Source organism: Salvelinus namaycush, chromosome 36 (genome assembly GCF_016432855.1).
Source record: "Salvelinus namaycush isolate Seneca chromosome 36, SaNama_1.0, whole genome shotgun sequence".
NCBI classification, from domain to species: Eukaryota; Metazoa; Chordata; class Actinopteri; order Salmoniformes; family Salmonidae; genus Salvelinus; species Salvelinus namaycush.
This window is the reverse complement of record NC_052342.1, coordinates 18,238,553-18,261,545: the sequence shown is the minus strand read 5'-3', so window position 1 is coordinate 18,261,545 and position 22,993 is coordinate 18,238,553. Positions and strand designations below refer to the sequence as shown.

The following is a 22,993-nucleotide window of genomic DNA, read 5'->3' as shown; positions in this document are numbered from 1 at the left end:
TGCTCTGCTCTACTCTACAGCAGCAGAGTCCAGTGGAACAGCGTTACATAGAGCTGTTAGCCCTGAGAGATGAATACCTGAAGAAACTAGAGGAACTGCAGCTCTCTGACTCCTCCCCTAACTCCTCCCACCTATCAAATAGCTCCACCCCCAACGCGACCTCTCCCACACAGCACATCACACACCTGCACACCCCCTTCTGAGTGGGGTCGTCACACACACTCCGACGTATACAACACGCGTGTATGCGCATTTTCCGGGGTCGCTGTTGATTACATGTCAGTTCAGTTAATGAATCATAGGAGATTAATTGAAGTTCTAAATTTGAGAGTTGAAAAGTGACATTTTTTCCCCAATGAAGATTTTTCAGTTCTGTAGGATTTCAGAATGTTCAGTTCTTCGGAATTTCAGAATTTCAATTCACTTCCTGAAATTGAAATGGGTTTGACCCTGACACAAGAAGTCGTTTTTGTACATAACGTTTAAAGTAATAATGAAGTCAATAAATAACATGGAATAGACGTAACCATGGTGATTATGCAACATGTCACAGTACAGCCTTTTCACAACTTTAATAGAACATTTGTTTTCTTCCACAAAAACAAATAAGCCTTAATATAAAATAAAACAATGTTTTGTAGATAAACAATACTAAAGGTCAAGTGTAAAGGATTAAAACTCACTGGCTGCATTCCAATTCACCCAGAAGTGTGCATTCAGTCACTCCCCTTCATGCTTATGCATTGTATTGGTGCAAGCATGGCTGGATGGAGTTTCCACCGTTTTCCTCACACCAGTCCCTAAATCTATGAGGGGGAGTGTATGAGTGCACACTTCAGGAGAAGGGTAGAGAATGGGATCGTAGCCCCTGCTCCTCTAGGACTTAATACACTGCTGCACTCTCCATGACCAGGGAGGGAATGGGAGACGGGAATGAACATTTGACTAGAAGTGTATAGGACTAGTTTCCCTTCAATCATTGTGTAGCTGTACCTATGTCCCAACATAAGCAATACCAGCCCAATCATTCAGTTAAGTTTGGATAGGAAGCTGGAGTAACTACAGTCAACTCTTGATAAGTGCAAACCAAGTCCACTGCAGTTCCCCTGTCCCGACTCACATAAATTATAAAGAATGGAATTAAGAAATATATAAATATTAGGATGAGCAATGTCAGAGTGGCATTGACTAAAGTACAGTATATACATATGAGATGATGTAAACATGATTAAAGTGACTCATATGGTCTTAGTCATGCATTACAATTACCGTATGTGTTGGTAAGAAGGCACAAACAGATCTGGCACCAGGTTAGGTCCACTAGGTCCAATGATAGTCACCAGTGGTTCTGCCTCAACCCAACTCTAATTTTGCAAACTTCAGAACCTTTACAACCTGTTACCTTAACCGGTCAAACCCCTCTTGGCATAAACGTAAACATTTGCCATCGACCCTCTTGATCCCAATCCACGTAGCAAAATGGTTTAGCTCAAATTTGCTGAAGGTTTTTGGACTCTCACAGAGTAGGTTCAGAAATAATCCACAAAGTTAAGCTGTGGACAGGAGAAGTTCTTTTGACAAGAGCAATGTCCAGAGGTGGGATCAGATCGGTGGATATCCAGAATAATTTAGAACGTTTCAAGGGATCACGATGTGGGCAATGTATTCTCAGACAAGAGATTTCTTTGGACAAGAATCACCATAGATTTTGAGATTAGATTGGTGGGAAAAGTCCAGAATTGTTTAGTTACTCTTTACAGGGCATATCCAGTGTTCTGGAGAACGCTGGTCAGGTCCAGTTCTGTGCCTTTGACCGTCTGAAGTTCAACCTCAGGTGGATGTTTTGTATGTACCCAAACTATAACTTTTGTCTTTGTCATTGTTCCTCTGTGTGTGGCATCTGTGGCGAGGCGTAAAGGGAAAGAAAGCACCTGATTGGTTGTGGCAGGAGAAAGGTCGCACCCGATTGGTAGTGGTGCGGGGAAAGAAAGCATCCGATTTGCTGGGGCAGGGGGAATGATGGATTACGATTTGGTTGTGTCGGGGAAAGAAAAGATCCTGATTGGTTGATACAGTATGTATGCTCCTTCTGGTCAAGACCCTTTGGGTAGGATAACCAGTCACCACTGGATATGGGAAGACCATACAAGAGAGAGAACTTAGAGGGCTTGTTGCTGAACATCTATTGAAAGATAGTGGTGGTGGGCTAAACATGAGGTCTCTTGGTATTTAAACCTTTCAGGCACTACCTTTTCGCTCCCTAATGCTACCCCAGAATGCGTCACTTCGGAAGACTTTGGCCTCAATGAGGTGAAAAAGTTTAAAAACAAAGCCAAGAGCGAAATGGACAAGGCAAAACACTTTTTGGTTTGTTGGTTGGTTGTGTTTTTAGGCAAAAAAACGAAATCTATTTTGTTTATTTTTTACTTTATACAAGTACAGTAACTATGATGTAATTACCTCAAACAAAACTGATTTTACTGTTAAAAGTTGTTGTAAAATATTATTTTATTTAGTGTACCATTTGACACGTTTTATAAAAAGGAAAGTAGTAGGACAAACATTTTTTGTTTTGTTTCTTTGAATGGTTGGTTAATAATTTGTGGATTTCTTGTTACATTAGTTTATTTTTTTATTTGCATTTTGGGATTTTGATTTCTAACAGAAGAGGACAGTGAATCATGAATTGTGGGAGATTTGATTCAGTCGGGAATTGATTCAGTTCCTTTTGAGTCTTCACCTGTGATTGTGTAAATAGGGGCGTGATTAGATCAATGGAGTGGGTGAGGATCTGACTTTTTCTGGACCCCTCTTCTGGACAGCTGAATGTCCCGAAGCTTCTGCTATTGTGCGGGATTCTCTACTTTACACACAGTCTCTGCTCTACTCGTAGGGAGCCGGCTATTCTAGCGAATGGTGCTCTTTTAATAAGGTTAGGTCAAAGCTGAATCAATGTCTGCAAAAACACAATGATAGCATTCTACATTTATTTAACCTATATTTAACTAGGCAACTGAATATAAATAGCATAACAATCTAATTGCATATCCCCATGAAACTGAGATCAAATAGTTGCTATGCAGATGCTGCATGGAAGTTTCATCTGTAAAAATTGGGAGAATTATAATTCATCGTTGACACTAGAAATGTGAAGGGTGGTTCTATATGTGTAGAGCTGAGCCCGCTTAAAGTAGAGAATTCCGTACGTGCGCAGACGCTTCGGGACCTTTAGCTGTTGGGATGAGGGGTCCAGAAAAGTCTGATCCACAGCCTCGGCCTTCAATCAAACTCATTGTGGTATTTATGCAGGAGCTCTTTTACCCCCATGGTCAAATATAATCCCTGAACCGTGGTAATAATTTACTACCACAAGGAAGTATCCCCATCACAAATAGATGCTTCCATGTTTTTCCACAATGAGAAGGCTATGCATGGACATTTAGTTTGTAAAGAAAGACACTGCCATAAACATTGGCATAATGAGTTTGACTGAAATCCAGCCCTAGAAGAATTGAGCACTGATAAAGGCTGTGCAAGTGGCACAGAATTAGTCCCAAATGGCACCCTATTACTGCCAATATAGTGCACTTATTTTGACCAGAGAATAGGGTGCCAGCTGTCGCTAGTGATTTTGTTAATTTTCTTCATGTATTCTACCTTTAACATAGGGATATCTAGTCTAAAGGGATTTCTGTCATATTATAGCCTACTTACTCCCTAGCCTGGTGTCCCAGATCAGTTTGTGCTGTTTTGCCAAATCCTTGTGAGTCATGACCATAGGAGTTAGCCTGGGTGCCAGTCTGTTTCAGGGGGCGTACTGTCAAGGGGGGTGTACTTGTACAACAAGCTGCCTCATGCTACAGAAACAGGAGATGGACTCCTGCCCTATGGGCCTGTCTGGCTTGGACAAGGCTTACATACCAGTCTTTGTCTGCTCTGTTCATGCCAGGGCGAGCAGAAACCAACTGGCACCCAGCCTACATGGGAGTTTTGGCAAGACAACACAAACAGATGTGGGATTCAGGCTGTACTACTCTTTTTCCTGTATGAGTAGTCCATGTTGGTTGTTGTGTAAATAATGCTGAATAAATTAATTTAAAGATTTCTCACTTTAAAAACAACATGTTGAATTGGGTTGTTTCTGTCATTCATATTTTTGGAGTCGTAATGTGATATTGTTTATTCAGGTCATATTGAAATGAGGAAAATCTCTCTATGTAATGTCTGCTCATGTGAGTATTGTGGATATTCAGACCTTGTCCCTTCATAGGATGTCTCAGACCTAAACTGACCTTGTCCCTTCATAGGATGTCTCAGACCTAAACTGACCTTGTCCCTTCATAGGATGTCTCAGACCTAAACTGACCTTGTCCCTTCATAGGATGTCTCAGACCTAAACTGACCTTGTCCCTTCATAGGATGTCTCAGACCTAAACTGACCTTGTCCCTTCATAGGATGTCTCAGACCTAAACTGACCTTGTCCCTTCATAGGATGTCTCAGACCTAAACTGACCTTGTCCCTTCATAGGATGTCTCAGACCTAAACTGACCTTGTCCCTTCATAGGATGTCTCAGACCTAAACTGACCTTGTCCCTTCATAGGATGTCTCAGACCTAAACTGACCTTGTCCCTTCATAGGATGTCTCAGACCTAAACTGACCTTGTCCCTTCATAGGATGTCTCAGACCTAAACTGACCTTGTCCCTTCATAGGATGTCTCAGACCTAAACTGACCTTGTCCCTTCATAGGATATGTACACAATTCCTGACAGATGAAAATGTCCCAGTTCTTCCATGGCCTGCATACTCACCAGACATGTCACCCATTTCGCATGTTTGGGACGCTCTGGATCGACGTGTATGACTGCGTGTTCCAGTTCCTGCCAATAACCAGCAACTTCACACAGTCATTGAAGAGTGGGACAACATTCCACAGATCACAATCAACAACCTGATCAACTCTATGGGAAGGACATGTGACGCGCTGCATGAGGCAAGTAGTGGTCACACCAGATACTGACTGGTTTTCTGATCCACACCCCTACCTTTTTTAAAAGTTATCTGTGAACATCAGATGCATATCTGTATCCCAGTCATGTGAAATCCATAGATTAGGGCCTAATTTAATTTGACTGATTTCCCTATTTGAACTAACTCAGTAAAACCTTTTGAAATGGTTGCAGGTTTATTTTTGTTCAGTATACTTTCTAGCTACATTTTAAATGGGGCCTACCCTAGCTTCCTGGAATAAGTTACAGGTAACTGACAAAAAATAAAGAAATCATCCGGTGTTTTACTATGGCATTGGGCCACCACAGCTTCAATGCACATTGGCATAGATCCTACAAGTGTCTGGAACTCTTGGAGGGATGCAGACACCATTCTTCTCCAAAAAAAGCAATAATTTTGTGTTTTGTTGATGGTGGTGGGAAATGCGGTCTCATGCACCGCTCCAGAATCTCCCATAAGTGTTCAACTGGGTTGAGTTCTGGAGACTGAGACACACCCTTTAAACCCCTTGTGCTCATTTGATACCCCTCTTTCAACGTGGGCAACTGGGCATTTTTAAACATGACCCTAAGCATGATGGGATGTTAGTTCCTTAATTAACTCAGGAACCACACCTATGTGGAGCCACCTGCTTTCAATATACGTTGTAGCCCTCATATACTCAAATGTTTCCTGTATTTGGGCAGTTACATGTACCTCTTGTGACCTACATTTGCAGGCGCACTAACAATGTAATAACAAGACCTATTTTATGGGAAGTAGGCCTAAAACAGTTCATACATCCTCAAATCTAATGGTTTTTGATGCTGAAACTGGTTGATGAGGATGTGAGCTTCTAGCTCCAGAAATGCATTTTGGGTAATCTTAGTGGTTCGCGTGGGGGGTGTTCAAGCGCTCGGCTTCTGCTTCTGCTAGTAAATAAACACACACGCCTAATTTATCAGTTAATAACACAATCAGACTTGGCAGTTAGCGAACAACCGTATTCTGTCTCGTGCTGTGAGCTAATAGCTAACGGAAGCTAACACATTCTTAAACACGTCGCCAGCAACCCAGATCTGTTGACAATCGGAAAGGATTAGATTTGATCCATCATCTAACGAGAAGGAAACCGGGTTGAGTGGAGAGGGAAAATGGAAAAGCAGTTTGGAGGAGTTGCCAGTGGAGATAGCACTGCGCAGCCGGGAGTACCGAATCGAAACAAGCCTCGGACGTTGGTCACCTCTGGGTCGAAACAGGATAGCGTGGAGACATTGGACAGGTGATAGGTTATTTTGATATTGGTACACAACTGTTACAATGTTAGGATCATTTACACTGGGCAGTGTCGCGCATAGAAGAGCGAATGTCTCTTTCGTAGGCTGCAGCCTAGACAATTGTTTACCATATGTTGTTACAAAACAGTTATAATGTTATGTTATTTGTGCTTTTGCTGATGGGCGATGTCGTTGTCTGCATGCATTTAGGGGACTTGTTTGACATATGTTGTTAGTGTAATTTTCAACGAAAAAGCGACAGTTTTAATGTTTGCTTTTCAAAGCGTTGCACTGCTTTGCAACATGCATTCGATTATTGTCCAGTGAAACAAAGCAGTACATTAATCTCTAATAGCCGATTTGTGTGTCGTATATTTCAGCATTCAGCAATGAGCGCGCCAGATGGACGCGTAGGGATCTGTGCCAAGTGAACACGCCTCAGTTATAAAGCTGTGTCTTTGCCAGCAGGAATCGGCCTAACCGCGACCTATTTTAGCCCAGAATGTTGCACACAGGCTTATTTATTGTGACGCAACTACTGTGTCTGGCTGTCTAGTCTAGTCTAGGTTTATGGTATCTCTCCAATAGGCTAATGATTTACAGTTGATAGTAAACATGTATATCGCCATCGTTCAATTCAAGGGGCTTTATTAGCATGGGAAACATATGTTTACATTGCCAAAGCAAGTGAAATAGATAATAAACAAAAGGGAAATAATAATTAAATTAAAAGTAAACAGACAAAAGTTCCAAAATAATAAAGACATTTCAAATGTCATATGTCTATAAACAGTGTTCTAACAATGTGCAAATAGTTAAACTACAAAAGGGAACATAAATACATTTGGGTTGTATTTACAATGGTGTTCTTCACTGGTTGCCCTTTTCTTGTGGCAACAGATCACAAATCTTGCTGCTGTGATGGCACACTGTGGTATTTCACCCAATAGATATAGAAGTTTATCAAAATTGTATTTGTTTTCAAATTCTCTTTGGATCTGTGTAATCTGAGGGAAATATGTGTCTCTAATATGGTCATACATTTGGCAGGAGGTTAGGAAGTGCAGCTCAGTTTCCACCTCATTTTGTGGGCGGTGTGTACATAACATGTCTTCTCTTGAGAGCCAGGTCTGCCTTCGGCGGCCTTTCTCAATAGCAAGGCTATACTCACTGAGTCTATACATAGTCGAAGATTTCCTTAATTTTGGGTCAGTCACAGTGGTCAGGTATTCTGCCACTGTGTACTCTCTGTTTAGGGCCAAATAGTATTCTAATTTGCTCAGTTGTTGTTAATTCTTTCCAATGTGTCAAGTAATTATTATCTTTTAGTTTTCTCATGATTTGGTTGGGTCTCTCTCTCCCTTGAACCCTCTGTCCCCCTCTCCCTCCCTGTCTGTCTCGCTGTCATCATATGTGTACCCTCATCCCTCTCTTTTTCACTCTCTCTCCCCCTCTCCCTCATGTCTCTCTCTTCCTTCTTCTCACTTTCTGTATATCCCCTGTCTCCCTCCCCTGTATCCCGTCTCCCTCCTCCCTCGGCTCCTCCTTCCTCCCTCCTTCCATCCCTCCTCCAGTCCTACAGGTTCTCATGTAGAGTGGTGTAAGCAGCTGATAGCAGCCACCATCTCCAGCCAGATATCATCTGTACCCGCAGACACTGCATCCGGAGACTGCAAGGTGGGACACACACACAGGCATACAATAACAGGTTTAGACACACATTCATCACACAGTTGTGTTTTCTGACTGACAGGATTGGAGGAGGACAGATCTCCCAAGGGTGAGGTTAATTAACCACAGCTGCATCAGTGTCTGTGTGTGTGCTTATACACTTCAAGTAGCTGTGTAGAGGGGGATTTGGGTCGTAGTCTACATCAACTGACTCAGTCATGCCAGTCATTCTTCTACGTCAACTGACTCTTTTGCGTCCAGTCTAGTCCACACCAGGGTTTCCCAAACTCTGTCCAGGGCCCCACTGGGGGCACGTTTTGGTTTTCCCCCAGCACTACACAGCTGGTTGAAATAATCAACGCTTGATGTTGAGTTGGTTATTTGAATCAGCTGTGTAGTGCTAGGACAAACCCCAAAATGGACCAAGTTTGGGAAACCCTGGTCTAAAGCATTGTTTGAGGTTTATAGATTTGTATTTAGTGTGTCAATGCTTCTCTCACCGCCTGTTGCAGCTTTGCCTCCTGGTGATGTTAGTGTCCACTAGGCTTATCTCTCTGTGTGTGTGTGTGTGTGTTGTCTGTAACCCACAGGTGTCCAAGCGGTCTGTTCTGACTGTAAGATTTAAAGACTGTTACTGCTTCCACCCACCAAAAACCCATTTTAATATTAATGGACTATCTTACTACTTGACAAGCTGTCAAGGAGCGTGTGGAATACAGAGCTGTGTAGAAAACCGGTTTTCCTATGTGATGACCTACTCTTCTATGGCTGTCTCAAGCTCTCAGCTAATTCTTTGTGTGTTGTAGTTTGTAGGAGCTGCTGTTTTGACTGTCCGTGTCTGTCTTACTTTCAAGACTACAGATACTCTGGTCTACAGACTTCAAGGTGTTACTGTAGCCTGTCTGTCTGGTCTACAGACTTCAAGGTGTTACTGTAGCCTGTCTGTCTGGTCTACAGACTTCAAGGTGTTACTGTAGCCTGTCTGTCTGGTCTACAGACTTCAAGGTGTTACTGTAGCCTGTCTGTCTGGTCTACAGACTTCAAGGTGTTACTGTAGCCTGTCTGTCTGGTCTACACACTTTAAGGTGTTACTGTAGCCTGTCTGTCTGGTCTACAGACTTCAAGGTGTTACTGTAGCCTGTCTGTCTGGTCTACAGACTTCAAGGTGTTACTGTAGCCTGTCTGTCTGGTCTACAGACTTCAAGGTGTTACTGTAGCCTGTCTGTCTGGTCTACAGACTTCAAGGCGTTACTGTAGCCTGTCTGTCTGGTCTACAGACTTCAAGGCGTTACTGTAGCCTGTCTGTCTGGTCTACAGACTTCAAGGCGTTACTGTAGCCTGTCTGTCTGGTCTACAGACTTCAAGGCGTTACTGTAGCCTGTCTGTCTGGTCTACAGACTTCAAGGCGTTACTGTAGCCTGTCTGTCTGGTCTACAGACTTCAAGGTGTTACTGTAGCCTGTCTGTCTGGTCTACAGACTTCAAGGTGTTACTGTAGCCTGTCTGTCTGGTCTACAGACTTTAAGGTGTTACTGTAGCCTGTCTGTCTGGTCTACACACTTTAAGGTGTTACTGTAGCCTGTCTGTCTGGTCTACACACTTTAAGGTGTTACTGTAGCCTGTCTGTCTGGTCTACACACTTTAAGGTGTTACTGTAGCCTGTCTGTCTGGTCTACAGACTTTAAGGCGTTACTGTAGCCTGTCTGTCTGGTCTACAGACTTCAAGGCGTTACTGTAGCCTGTCTGTCTGGTCTACAGACTTCAAGGCGTTACTGTAGCCTGTCTGTCTGGTCTACAGACTTCAAGGCGTTACTGTAGCCTGTCTGTCTGGTCTACACACTTTAAGGTGTTACTGTAGCCTGTCTGTCTGGTCTACACACTTTAAGGTGTTACTGTAGCCTGTCTGTCTGGTCTACACACTTTAAGGTGTTACTGTAGCCTGTCTGTCTGGTCTACACACTTTAAGGTGTTACTGTAGCCTGTCTGTCTGGTCTACACACTTTAAGGTGTTACTGTAGCCTGTCTGTCTGGTCTACAGACTTCAAGGCGTTACTGTAGCCTGTCTGTCTGGTCTACACACTTTAAGGTGTTACTGTAGCCTGTCTGTCTGGTCTACACACTTTAAGGTGTTACTGTAGCCTGTCTGTAACGTTGTGTAGCTGCGCTCCCTTCTTCACTTCCTGTTAGAACTCCACTGATTCTAACTATTTGAATTTTTCTACAAAGTTCCGCCGCCCACACACGCCTCATATCCTGTCTCTGTTGAAGAGACATGACCTTTTGGGCCTCAAAGACCCTTTCATCAACTCTTCTGCCTTTTCTGCATTCTTGCTCTCTTTCTCTCACGTTCTCCCTCTCACGCTCAAATTTTCTCTCCTTATTCTCTCTCTCGTTCTCTTTCCTCCTTCACACTCAAGATAACTTGCAACTGTAACAGAATGAACTCTTCCTATTGCCCTCTGCTTCCACGGTTACCATGCCTCTTCCTGGTTAAGGAGTCTATGGAAGGGGGACATATTTACCAGGGCAACAGTGACTCTGAGCTTCCTGATAATGCTTTGGCAAGTCTCTCTTCTATCCCTCCATCCCTCTCTCCTGCCCCTTATGATATATGCTAATTAGCAGACGCTTTTATCTAAAGAGACTTAGTCATGCGTGCAAACATTTTACGTATGGGTGTCCCGAGCAGGAAGCAAACCCACGATTCACGCTTGAGCCACATAGGGCCTTATGCCGCCTCTGACAGAGCTATAGACAAGGGAGAAGGAACAAGCTCTCCATTTCCTTTTCCAATCTCTTTGATCCCTCTCTTCCACTTACTCCCTTCGTTTCACTCTCCCAGTGCCTAGCCCTCTCTTTGGCTTTCACCTCTGTTGGCTGTAGGTCTGTGACAGTGAGAAATGGTTCTGCTTAGGACCAGAGGTTCTGTTTAAAACATTCTACATCTGTTCCTTATTGTGGTTCTATGTTCTAGCCTCCAAGAGACGGAACCAAGCAGGTCCAGACGGATGAGGTTCCACTGGTACCGGGAGAGACCATCAAGGCTGTGGGTTAGTAGCACTACGGTCTCTGTCTTCAGTCCCTCTCGGTCTCTCTCTCTGTCTCGGTCTCTGTCTCTCTCGAATCCATCCACTACTTTTCTGTATGTCTCCCCCCCCCTCTCTCTCTCTCTCTCTCTCTCTCTTTGTCTCTGTCTCTGTGTGTCTCTCTCTGTCTCTGTCTCCCTCTAGAATCCATCCACTACTTTTCAGTGTACCCCCCTCTCTCTCTCTCTCTGTCCAGATCTTTGTCTTCATTTGACTTATTTACCCGTTTTCTCTCCTTTTCTGTTTTCCTCTCTTTCTTCAGCCTCGTACGAGAGCAGCGGTAGTTGTTGACATGTTTCAGACTTTCCTAGTTTCACGTGAAGAGCGACATCACTCAGTTTCCTGTTCTCCCACTAAACACTGTTTCAACACTGTGGTGTATTTGTTTGTTTGTCCCCTCAGCCAAGGATGTGATGTACATCTGTCCTTTCACGGGTTTGGTGACCGGAACCCTCACCAGCACCAACTATAAACTATACTTTATCAGTCTGGAGCGGGTAAGAGTACACACACACACACACACACACACACACACACACACACACACACACACACACACAGATCTCAAACTTGACCCTTGTTTGTTCACCCAACTCTTTATTTAAAACTTTTATATGTAAAATTCCTCATCCTATTCCTGTACTATCCTGTCCCATTCCCATCTAATCCCTGTCCCATTCCCATCTAATCCCTGTCCCGTTCCCGTCTAATCCCTGTCCCGTTTCCGTCTAATCCCCGTCCCGTTTCCGTCTAATCCCTGTCCCGTTTCCGTCTAATTCCCGTCCCGTTTCCGTCTGATTCCCGTCTGATTCCCGTCCCGTTCCCAGGATACTCCCTTCATCCTGGATGTGAACCTGGGAGCGATCAGCCGTCTAGAGACCATCAGTGTTCAGAGTCATGGAGAGAACACAAGGGGCATGGAGATAGTCTGTAAGGTGAACGTTAGATTGCACTCAAATATATTATCTATAGCATCAGTGTACATCAAGTTTTATGTATGGGTTGTGCAAATTGTCCTGTCAGTTATCAATTTGTAATGAAACCTCTATCTCTCCCTCTCTCCATCAGGACATGCGGAGTCCCAGGTTTGCCTATAAGGAGGATGCCAGCCAACCAGAGATAGTGGAGGTTCTAGCTAAACACACCTTCCCCCTATCAAACGACCTGGTGAGACCTATCAATCACTCTCCTAGCAGCCTGATAGGTGCAGAGATGTCACTCAACCAGAATGGGGTGGGAGTTAAAGATCCCAGCAGCCTAATAGGTGCAGGGATGTGTTCCTCAAAATGGGGCAGGCTCTTAATTAGAATTTATATATTGGTTTGTTCGGAAACTATCACTCGAGGGGGATCATAACATGGGGTGGAGTCTTAGAATCCTTGCTGGTTGATTGGTTGAAAGACCTGCCACTCACTGTCCTGGCCTATCCCATTGCAGCCCCTGTTTGCCTTCCTGTATAAGGAGGAGTTTCCTGTGGATGGGTGGAAGGTGTATGACCCCATGGCAGAGTACAAGAGACAGGTAACCATGGAAGTTAGTACTTTAGATTGTAAATATGTACTCAATATTAGCTAATAGACATGTTCACTTAGATAAGGCAAAGTTGTAGTTTCACTCAAGACAAAGGTTTATATCAGTGAGATTAGCATGTGTCTAGATGCATTTAATCACTCCTACTCACTCATCTCCCACTAGTTCTGTATATTGGGGTAGTTCAGCAGGTGTGTAGAAAGCCTTACTCTGATTCATCCACACTCCCACAATCCTTTGAGGTGAATGTACATTGATTCTTGAAGTCTTTGAAATGTTTCATGTAAGACTAGTTTATATGAGCTGTTGTTCAGTACTTGTAGCAGTGTTCCTGTTGTCCCCCCACCCCCCAGGGTCTCCCCAACGAGAGTTGGACCATCAGCAAGATGAACAGTAGTTATGAGGTGTGTGACACCTACCCTGCCCTGGTCGTCATCCCCACCAGCATCGAGGACGACCACCTCAAACGAGTGGTGGCCTTTAGGGCTAGGCACCGCATACCGGTATGCATCTCTCTCTCTCTGGGAAAATTACAGTGAAAGTTGCCTCCAAAGTTACCAGGCTAAATCAGTGAGGATGGTACTTAAACCCCCCTAGGTGTTATCATGGATCCACCCGGAGAGCCAGGCCACTATAGTCCGTAGCAGTCAGCCTTTAGTGGGCCCCTCTGACCGGCGTTGTAAGGAGGACGAGAGATACCTCCAGACCATCATGGATGCCAACGCTCAGTCTCACAAACTCACGATCTTTGACGCCCGACAGAGCAGCGTGGCAGACAACAACAAGGTAGAGTTGTTTAATCAAGGAGCTACATCGCTGTGTTAAGCTGCTTCCACCACTTCTTCTTTTTCACTCTACTTATTTCCCTTCCTACCCCCCCCCTACCACCCCCTACCTCCTTCCTTCCACCCCCTACCTCCCTCCTTCCTTCCACTCCCTACCTCCTTCCTTCCTTCCACCCCCTACCTCCTTCCTTCCTTCCACCCCCTACCTCCTTCCTTCCTTCCAGGCTAAGGATGGTGGTTATGAGAGTGAGAGTTTCTATCCCAATGTAGAACTCAACTTCCTGGAGATCCCCAACATCCACGTGATGAGAGAGTCACTGAGGAAACTGAAGGAAGTGGTCTACCCTAGTATAGATGAGGCTCACTGGCACTCTGCAGTCGACCAGACACACTGGCTAGAGTACATACGGGTAAGGAGGACTCTCTGTCTTTTCTCTGAGTTTCGCTCTCTCTATTTTGCACACACACTATGATAATGGTGCCGGAGCGAATGGCTGACATTTTACAGGCTCTTAACCAACTGTGCTGTTTTTTGGGGGAGGGAGGGGGGTTTCACATTGTTTGTAACTCATTTTGTACATAATGTTGCTGCTACCGTCTCTTATGACTGAAAAGAGCTTCTGGACATCAGAACAGCGATTACTCACCTCGAACTGGACAAAGTATTTTTTTTATTTTTTTTTATATATTTTTTTTAAGAATTTTTTTCTTTAATGAGTCCGTTGTGAAGGATACACTGCTTTGTCGAGACAAGGCCCAAATCCCTGTCATCCGCATGAAGAAAAGACTGAGAAAAAGGAGGAGGGCGGCGGGGTGCCTTGTAAGAATTTGCGGACGAGTAGGTAAGCCACCACTAACCTCTATTGGCGAACGTGCAATCATTGGAAAACAAACTGGACGATCTACGATTAAGACTATACTACCAACAGGATATTAAAAACTGTAATATCTTATGTTTCACCGAGACGTGGCTGAACGACATGGATAATATAGAGCTGGCTGGCTTCTCCGTGCGTCGGCAGAACAGAGCAGCTATGTCTGGTAAGAAGACGGGCGAGGGTGTGTGTCTATTTTTCAATAACTGCTGGTGCGCGATATCTAATATTAAAGATGTCTTGAGGTATTGCTCACCTGCAGTGGTGGAAAAAATACTCAAGGATGATAATTAACAGAAAATGACTCAAGTGAAAGTTGCCCAGTAAAATACTAAGTTACCCAGTAAAAGTATCTGATTTTAAATGTACTTAAGTACAGTGGTGGAAAAAGTACTCAAAACGTCATACTTGATTAAAAGTAAATGCTATACATCAAATTCCTTATATTAAGTAAACCAGACGGCACAATTTTCGTATTATTTTTAATTACGAGCACACTCCAACACTCAGACATCCTTTACAAACACAGTATTTGTGTTTCGTGAGTCTGCCAGATCAGAGGCAGTATGGATGACAAAGCATTATATTGACAGGTGCCATAATTCTGTCCTGCTTTAGCATTCTAAATGTAACGAGTACTTTTAGATGTCAAGGAAAAGGTATAGAGTTAAGTACATACTTTTCTTTAGGAGTGAAGTGGAGTAAAAGTTGTCAAATATAAAGAGTAAAGTACAGATACCCCAAAAAACGACTTAAGTAGTACTTAAAAGTACTTTACACCACTGCTTGCCTGAGGTAGAATACCTCATGATAAGCTGTAGACCACACTATCTACCAAGAGAGTTCTCATCTATATTATTCGTAGCCTTCTATTTACCACCACAAATCGATGCTGGCACTAAGACTGTACTCAACGAGCTGTATAAGGTCAGAAGCAAACAAGAAAATGCTCATCCAGAAGCGGCGCTCCTAGTGGCCGGGGACTTTAATACAGGCAAACTTAAATCCGTTTGATCTCATTTCTGTCAGCATGTCAACTCTAGACCACCTTTACTCCACACCGAGACGCATACATTTGGCAATGACCACAATTCTATCCTCCTGCTTACAAGCAAAAGCTAAAACAGTGACTCGCTCAATACGGAAGTGGTCAGATGACGTGAATTCTACACTACAGGACTGTTTTGCTACCACAGACTGGAATATGTTCCGGGATTCATCCAATGGCATTGAGGAGTATACCACCTCAGTCACCGGCTTCATCAATACATTTTGGGGGCTCCCGAGTGGCGCAGCAGTCTAAGGCACTGCATCTCAGTGCTAGAGGCGTCACTACAGACCCTGGGTTGTTTCCAGGCTGAATCACAACCGGCCGTGATTGGGAGTCCCATAGGGTGGCGCACAATTGGCCCAGCGTCGTTAGGGTTTGGCCGGGTTAGGCCTTCATTGTAAATAAGAATTTGTTCTTAACTGACTTGCCTAGTTCAATAAAAGTACATCAACGACGTCATCCCCACAGTGACCGTACGTACATAGCCCAACCAGAAGCCATGGATTACAGGCAACATCCGCACTGAGCGAAAGGCTAGAGTTTATAAGAAATCCGGCTATGCTCTCAGACGAACCATCAAACAGGCCAAGCGTCAATACAGGACTGAGATTAAATCCTACTACGCCGCCTCTGACGCATATTGGATGTGGCAGGGCTTGAAAACTATTAAGGATTACAAAGGGAAACCCAGCCGTGAGCCATCATAGTCCCTGTGCCCAAGAAAGTGAAGGTAACCTGCCTAAAATGATTACCGCCCCGTAGCACGCACGTCAGTAGCCATGCAGTGCTTTGAAAGGCTGGTCATGGCTGACATCAGAACCATTATTCCAGAAACCCTAGACCCACTCCAATTCTCATACCGCTCCAACAGATCCACAGATGACGCAATCTCAATTGCACTCCACACTGCCCTTTCTCATCTGGACAAAAGGAACACCTATGTGAGAATGCTATTCATTGACTACAGCTCAGCGTTCAACACCATAGTGCCCACGAAGCTCATCACTAAGCTAAGGACTCTGGGACTAAACACCTCCCTCTGCAACTGGATCCTGGACTTCCTGACGGGCCATCCCCAGGTGGTAAGGGTATGCAACAGCACATCTGCCATGCTGATCCTCAGCACTCTGGACCCTCAGGGGTGCGTGCTTAGTCCCCTCCTGTATTCCCTGTTCACCATCGACTGCGTGGCCAAGACCGACACCAAGTTTGCTGACGACACAACGGTGGTAGGCCTGATCACCGACAATGATGAGACAGCCTATAGGGAGGAGGTCAGAGACTGCCAGGACAACAACCCTCTCCCTCACTGTGAGCAAGACAAGGGAGCTGATCCTGGACTACAGGAAAAGGAGGGCCGAACAGGCTCCCATGAATATTGACAGGGCGGAAGTGGAGCGGGTCGAGAGTTTCACGTTCCCCATGTCCACATCATCAACTATCATGGTCCTCTTCAGTTGTTTTCCCCCTCAGGAGACTGAAAAGATTTGGCATGTGTCCCCAGATCCTCAAAGTTCTACAGCTGCACCATCGAGAGCATCCTGTCTGGTTGCATCACCGCCTGGTATGGCAACTGCTTGGCATCCGACCGTAAGGCGCTACAGAGGGCAATGCGTACGGCCAAGCTTCCTGACATCCAGGACCTACAGTTGAAGTCGGAAGTTTACATACACTTAGGTTGGAGTCATTAAAACTCATTTTTCAACCACTCCACAGTTTTCTTGTTAACAAACTATAGTTTTGGCAAGTCTGTTAGGACATCTACTTTGTGCATGACACAAGTCATTTTTCCAACAATTGTTTACCGACAGATTATCTCACTTATAATTCACTGTATCACAATTTCAGTGGGTCAGAAGTTTACATACACTAAGTTGACTGCCTTCAAACAGTTTGGAAAATTCCAGAAAATTGTCATGGCTTTAGAAGCTTCTGATAGGCTAATTGACATCCATTTGAGTCAATTGGAGGTGTACCTGTGGATGTATTTCAATGCCTACCTTCAAACTCTGTGCCTCTTTGCTTGACATCATGGGAAAATCAAAAGAAATCCGCCAAGACCAGCCAAAATTGTAGACCTCCACAAGTCTGGTTCTTCCTTGGGAGCAATTTCCAAACACCTGAAGGTACCATGTTGATCTGTACAAACAATAGTACGCAAGTATGAACACAATGGGACCACGCAGCCGTCATACCACTCAGGAAGGAGACGCGTTCTGTCTCCTAGAGATTAACGTACTTTGGTGCGAAAAGTGCAAATCAACAGCAAAGGACCTTGAAGATGCTGGAGGAAACAGGTACAAAAGTATCTCCAGTTGAAGCCGGAAGTTTACATACACCTTAGCCAAATACATTTAAACTCAGTTTTTCACAATTCCTGACATTTAATCCAAGTAAAAATGCCCTATCTTAGGCCAGTTAGGATCACCGCTTTATTTTAAGAATGTGAAATGTCAGAATAATAGTAGAGAATTATTTATTTCAGCTTTTATTTCTTTCATCACATTCTCAGTGGGTCAGAAGTTGTGGGGGTGATCATGTTGTGGGGGTGCTTTGCTGCAGGAGGGACTGGTGCACTTCACAAAATAGATGGCATCATGAGGGAGGAAAATTATGTGGATATATTGAAGCAACATCTCAAGACATCAGTCAGGAAGTTAAAGCTTGGTCGCAAATGGACAATGACCCCAAGCATACTGCCAAAGTTGTAGCAAAATGGCTTAAAGACAACAAAGTCAATGTATTGGAGTGGCCATCACAAAGCCCTGACCTCAATCCTATATACATTTTTTTGGGCAGCACTGAAAAAGCTTGTGCGAGCAAGGAAGCCTGCAAACCTGACTCAGTTACACCAGCTCTGTCAGGAGGAATGGGCCAAAATTCACCAACTTATTGTGGGCAGCTTGTGGAAGGTTACCTGAAACATTTGACCCAAGTTAAACAATTTAAAGGCAATGCTACCAAATACTAATTGAGTGTATGTAAACTTCTGACCCACTGGGAATGTGATGATAGAAATAAAAGCTGAAATAAATCATTCTCTCTACTATTATTCTGACATTTCACATTCTTAAAATAAAGTAGTGATCCTAACTGACTTAAGACAGGGAATTTTTACTAGGATCAAATGTCAGGAATTGTGAAAAAGGCTGTGTCAGAGGAAGGCCCCAAAAATTGTCAGACTCCAGCCACCCAAGTCAGACTGTTCTCTCTGCTACAGCACAGCAAGCGCTACCGAAGCGCCAAGTCTAGGACCAAAACAGCTTCTACCCCCAAGCCATAAGACTGCTGAACAATTAATCAAATGGCCACCCAGACTATTTACATTGACCCCCCCCCCACCTTACACTACTTGCTGTTTATTATCTATGCATAGTCACCGGTACCCCTTGTTATGGCATTTTCTTGTGTTACTTTTAGATTTTACTATGTTTTTAAAAATTTTAGTTTATTTAGTAGATATTTTCTTAACTCTATTTCTTGAACTGCGTTGTTGGTTAAGGGCTTGTATTCAGCATTTCACTGATGGGTCAACACCTGTTGTATTCAGCATTTCACTGATGGGTCAACACCTGTTGTGTTCAGCATTTCACTGATGGGTCAACACCTGTTGTGTTCAGCATTTCACTGATGGGTCAACACCTGTTGTGTTCAGCATTTCACTGATGGGTCAACACCTGTTGTGTTCAGCATTTCACTGATGGGTCAACACCTGTTGTGTTCAGCATTTCACTGATGGGTCAACACCTGTTGTGTTCAGCATTTCACTGATGGGTCAACACCTGTTGTATTCAGCATTTCACTGATGGGTCAACACCTGTTGTATTCAGCATTTCACTGATGGGTCAACACCTGTTGTGTTCAGCATTTCACTGATGGGTCAACACCTGTTGTGTTCTGCGCATGTGACAAATAACATTTGATTTGACACACACAAAGGGGGTGGTTCATAGATCAGGCTTACTGTCACTAAATCTCCCCCTAGCTGCTCCTGACGGGTGCAGTGCGTATAGCTGACAAGCTGGAGTCTGGTAAGACCTCTGTGATGGTCCACTGTAGTGATGGGTGGGACCGGACGACCCAGCTCACCTCTCTGGCCATGCTGATGCTGGACAGCCACTACCGCACCCTGAGAGGATTCCAGGTGGGTAGGAGGGATGGATAAAGGGAGAGGGGGAAAGAGAAGGGGGTAAAGACTGTCTGTGGACAATTGTCGCAGTGACAGCTTGAACATTCTATAGTCGTCCGACATCAGAATTGTCCTGGTCGTTTTGAAAAGTATAAACACAAAAACGACATCAACAGCCTAGTGGTCCAAAGAGCATACCTGCTGTATTTGAACACAAATAAACCGTTTTCAAATTATTTTAGTTTGTCAATCTAGCAAACAAGGCACCCAAAATCAACTGTCTAAACAATGTGTTGGTTAGTTTCTAGTTTATCAGCTAGTTAATAATGACCAGAGCCTTGCTGACATCATAACTTCAGCTACTTCTCATTCATTATTACAAGAAGAACAATCTCAAGATCACTAGAACTTGTGCAGTGCCTTGTTGGTGAGGGAGGTTTCTGTCGTCGGTTCTGTAAAGTATAAGAGCTGTGTCTCCTCAGGTGCTGTTGGTGAGGGAGGTTTCTGTCGTCAGTTCTGTAAAGTATAAGAGCTGTGTCTCCTCAGGTGCTGTTGGTGAGGGAGGTTTCTGTCGTCAGTTCTGTAAAGTATAAGAGCTGTGTCTCCTCAGGTGCTGTTGGTGAGGAAGGTTTCTGTCGTCAGTTCTGTAAAGTATAAGAGCTGTGTCTCCTCAGGTGCTGTTGGAGAAGGAGTGGATCAGCTTCGGACACAAGTTTGCTGCGGTGAGGAGTGTGTGATTTTATATGGTTTCCTGTGTTTTTTTTTTATACAGGTGTGTGTGTGAGGGGCTCTTTGTGTAATAACGTGTGTTTTTCAGCGTGTGGGTCATGGGGATGAGAACCATGCCAACTCGGAGAGATCGCCTCTCTTTATCCAGTTTATAGACTGTGTCTGGCAGATGAACAGACAAGTGAGTGTCAACCTGCCACACACACACACAGTACATGCATGTACACACATCTGATGAGATTTCCCTGCTACACACAAACATGCACGTGCACACACACAATCATTTAGTTATACTTTTTTCTTTCTGTCTATTTGTTCCTAGTTCCCTGCAGCGTTTGAGTTTAATGAGTTGTTCCTGATAACCATTCTGGACCACCTCTATAGTTGTCTATTTGGTACGTTCCTCTACGACAGCGAACAGGAGAGAGTGGCCAAGGTACGGACCATTTCTTTGCTAATGGGGGTGGGAGGTTGGGTCACAATGAGTTGAAGTTGGTCTCATCTGGTCTCTTACTGTAAAGCTATGTGTGGAATGTTGATTAACTCATGCCTGTCTCTCTTTCCTCCTCAACAGGAAGTCGAGACAAAGACAGTCTCTCTGTGGTCCTATATCAACAGTCAACCAGAGGACTTCACCAACCCGTTCTATGTGGACTATGAGCACCAGGTCTTGTACCCTCTAGCTAGCGTCAGACACCTGGAGCTGTGGACCGGGTACTACGTACGATGGAACCCCCGTATGAGGCCGCAGGTAGGGGTGGGTTGTGGAGGGGGTGATGGTGGGTGTTGTGAAGACAGACCTGACTGTGTTGGTTTACGGCTTGTTCTTTCTAACTCTGCATCTCGCTCTCATCAGATGCCGGTGCACCAGAACCTGAAGGAGTTGTTGTTCCTGAGAGCAGAGTTACAGAGGAAGGTAGAGGAGTTGGAGAGAGAAGCATCTTCATCACGCGGCTCTCTCTCGTCTTCATCAGAACACACATCATCACCCTCACACAGCGGCGGCACGCCCCTACACACCATTGTTTAATACAGTACACGCATACACACACACACCTGAATGCAGTACCCATCACAGAACTGAACACAGACACGTAACCACTTGTTTGTTCGTCTTCGTATTCCTGAATCAGTTTTTCACATCATGTTTTTATCATAAAGAACTAGAAAGTTTAACTTGAGAAACTAGGTACACGTTTGTAACAGTTTCATTCTTTTTTTTTGTATTGAAATGAAATTGTTGAAAAAGTATTGGTAAAAAAAGCACCATTAGTATTTGGTGCGTATTTTAACATAGAACATGAATAGATTGAACTAACACATTTCTACCTACCTAAAGTATTATACTCTTTACAATTGACGACAGTTTCCAATATTAGAAATATGTTGAATTCATAGACGTGTAGAAATATCAAGTGCACTTTTTTTTAAACACATTCGAGGAAGCATGTATTGAAGCATGTTATATCAAGTGGATCATTAAGGATACGTCCCAAATGGTACCCTATTTAGCCTGATCAAAAGCTGTGCACTGTGTAGGGTGGCATTTGGGACATAGCCTAAATAAGAGCTCTGTATATACTACTTAAGCTTATCCAGCTGTGCCATAACTGGTAATATATAATGTGTGTCCTATTCCTGTCCTTCCCTTTTAATGTACCTGTCATGTGTTCCTATCAACATGTTCCATTCAGTCTGTGCACTCTTAAAAATGTAATCTTTGCCTTTCTATTCAATGTGTATTTTTTACTTATCCACACTGTTATTGGTCATGTTTACACAGGCAACCCAATTCTGATCTTTTGCTCAGTTATTGACAAATCTGATCTGATGAATTAGTGGAACAGATTTAGACTGCCTGTGTAAATGCACCCATGTGATTTTCTTCTCCTCTGCTGATGCCAAATCCTTTGTTTTGTGTTTGAACCTTTTACCCAGTCGTGCTTTTGTATTAGATTGCATTTCTACTGGTGTTTTTACCCGGGGTGGAACTTTCACTTGGGACAGACATGTCGCCCCTCACATTATAAAATTGCATTTTTGTCCCCCCCCCCCCAGTTTTATAATTTGAATGTGATACAAAATGAGACAATAGTGTGCTTTAGGACCATGCGGACGCCTCTGAGCGGTCGGGTAGAGTGTTTATTCGAATGGATAGCAAAATGTATATCTCCAGTACCAGTCAAAAGTTTGGACACATACTCATTCAAGGGTTTATCTTTATTTGTACATTGTAGAATAATAGTGAAGACATAAACTATGGAATCATGTAGTAACCAAAAAAGTGATAAACAAATCAAAATAGCCACCCTTTGTCAAGAATGTGCAAATCTGTCAAGGCATTCTCTCAAACAGCTTCATGAGGTAGTCACCTAGAATGCATTTCAATTAACAGGTGTGCCTTGTAAAAAGTTAATTTGTGGACTTTTTTTTAACCTTAATGCGTTTGTGACAAGGTAGGGGTGGTATACAGAAGATAGCACTATTTGGTAAAAGACCAGCTCAAATAAGCAAAGAGAAATTACAATCCATTATTACATGGAGGCCAGTCAAGAACTTTGAAAGTTTCTTCAAGTGCAGTCGCAAAAACCATCAAGCGCTATGATGGAACTGGCTCTCATGAGGACCGCCACAGGAATGGAAGACCCAGAGTTACCTCTGCTGCAGAGGATAAGTTCATTAGAGTTACCAGCCTCAGAAATTGCAGCCCAAATAAATGCTTCAGAGTTCAAGTAACAGACACATCTCAACATCAACTGTTCAGAGGAGACTGCATGTATCAGGCCTTCATGGTCTAATTGCTGCAAAGAAACCACTACTAAGAAGAGACTTGGTTGGACAAAGAAACATGAGCAATGGACATTAGACCA

The 22,993-nt window shown here is 43.8% G+C and overlaps 2 protein-coding genes across 6 annotated transcripts in view; both read left to right on the top strand.

Moving 5' to 3' along the window:
- The window catches only part of LOC120030187 (myotubularin-like), a 49,857-nt gene extending 45,745 nt beyond the window's left edge, over window positions 1–4,112 (top strand). For all 5 annotated transcript variants that reach the window (XM_038975535.1, XM_038975536.1, XM_038975533.1 and 2 more), the window contains one exon: window positions 21–4,112. In XM_038975535.1, coding sequence (XP_038831463.1) covers window positions 21–203 — 183 coding nt within the window. In that variant the 3' untranslated portion in view covers window positions 204–4,112. The remainder of the gene's footprint in view (window positions 1–20) is intronic.
- Window positions 4,113–6,145: 2,033 nt separating this feature from the next.
- Window positions 6,146–22,332, top strand: LOC120030289 (myotubularin-related protein 1-like). Its single transcript, XM_038975625.1, has 16 exons — window positions 6,146–6,273; window positions 7,843–7,945; window positions 10,913–10,988; window positions 11,427–11,521; window positions 11,852–11,959; window positions 12,093–12,191; window positions 12,462–12,545; window positions 12,908–13,057; window positions 13,152–13,340; window positions 13,564–13,749; window positions 19,251–19,409; window positions 20,069–20,116; window positions 20,212–20,304; window positions 20,446–20,559; window positions 20,698–20,874; window positions 20,980–22,332. The coding sequence occupies exons 1-16, from the start codon at window positions 6,146–6,148 to the stop codon at window positions 21,151–21,153; spliced, it is 1,983 nt and encodes a 660-aa protein (XP_038831553.1). The 3' UTR covers window positions 21,154–22,332.
- Window positions 22,333–22,993: the final 661 nt, after the last annotated feature.

Bases quoted from the DNA above. Each gene is read 5' to 3' on its own strand.
- LOC120030289 (XM_038975625.1), top strand. From the start codon at position 6,146: ATGGAAAAGCAGTTTGGAGGAGTTGCCAGTGGAGATAGCACTGCGCAG. The intron at 13,750-19,250 runs GTAAGGAGGACT...ATCTCCCCCTAG, and splicing joins ACTGGCTAGAGTACATACGG to CTGCTCCTGACGGGTGCAGT. The intron at 19,410-20,068 runs GTGGGTAGGAGG...GTGTCTCCTCAG, and splicing joins GCACCCTGAGAGGATTCCAG to GTGCTGTTGGAGAAGGAGTG.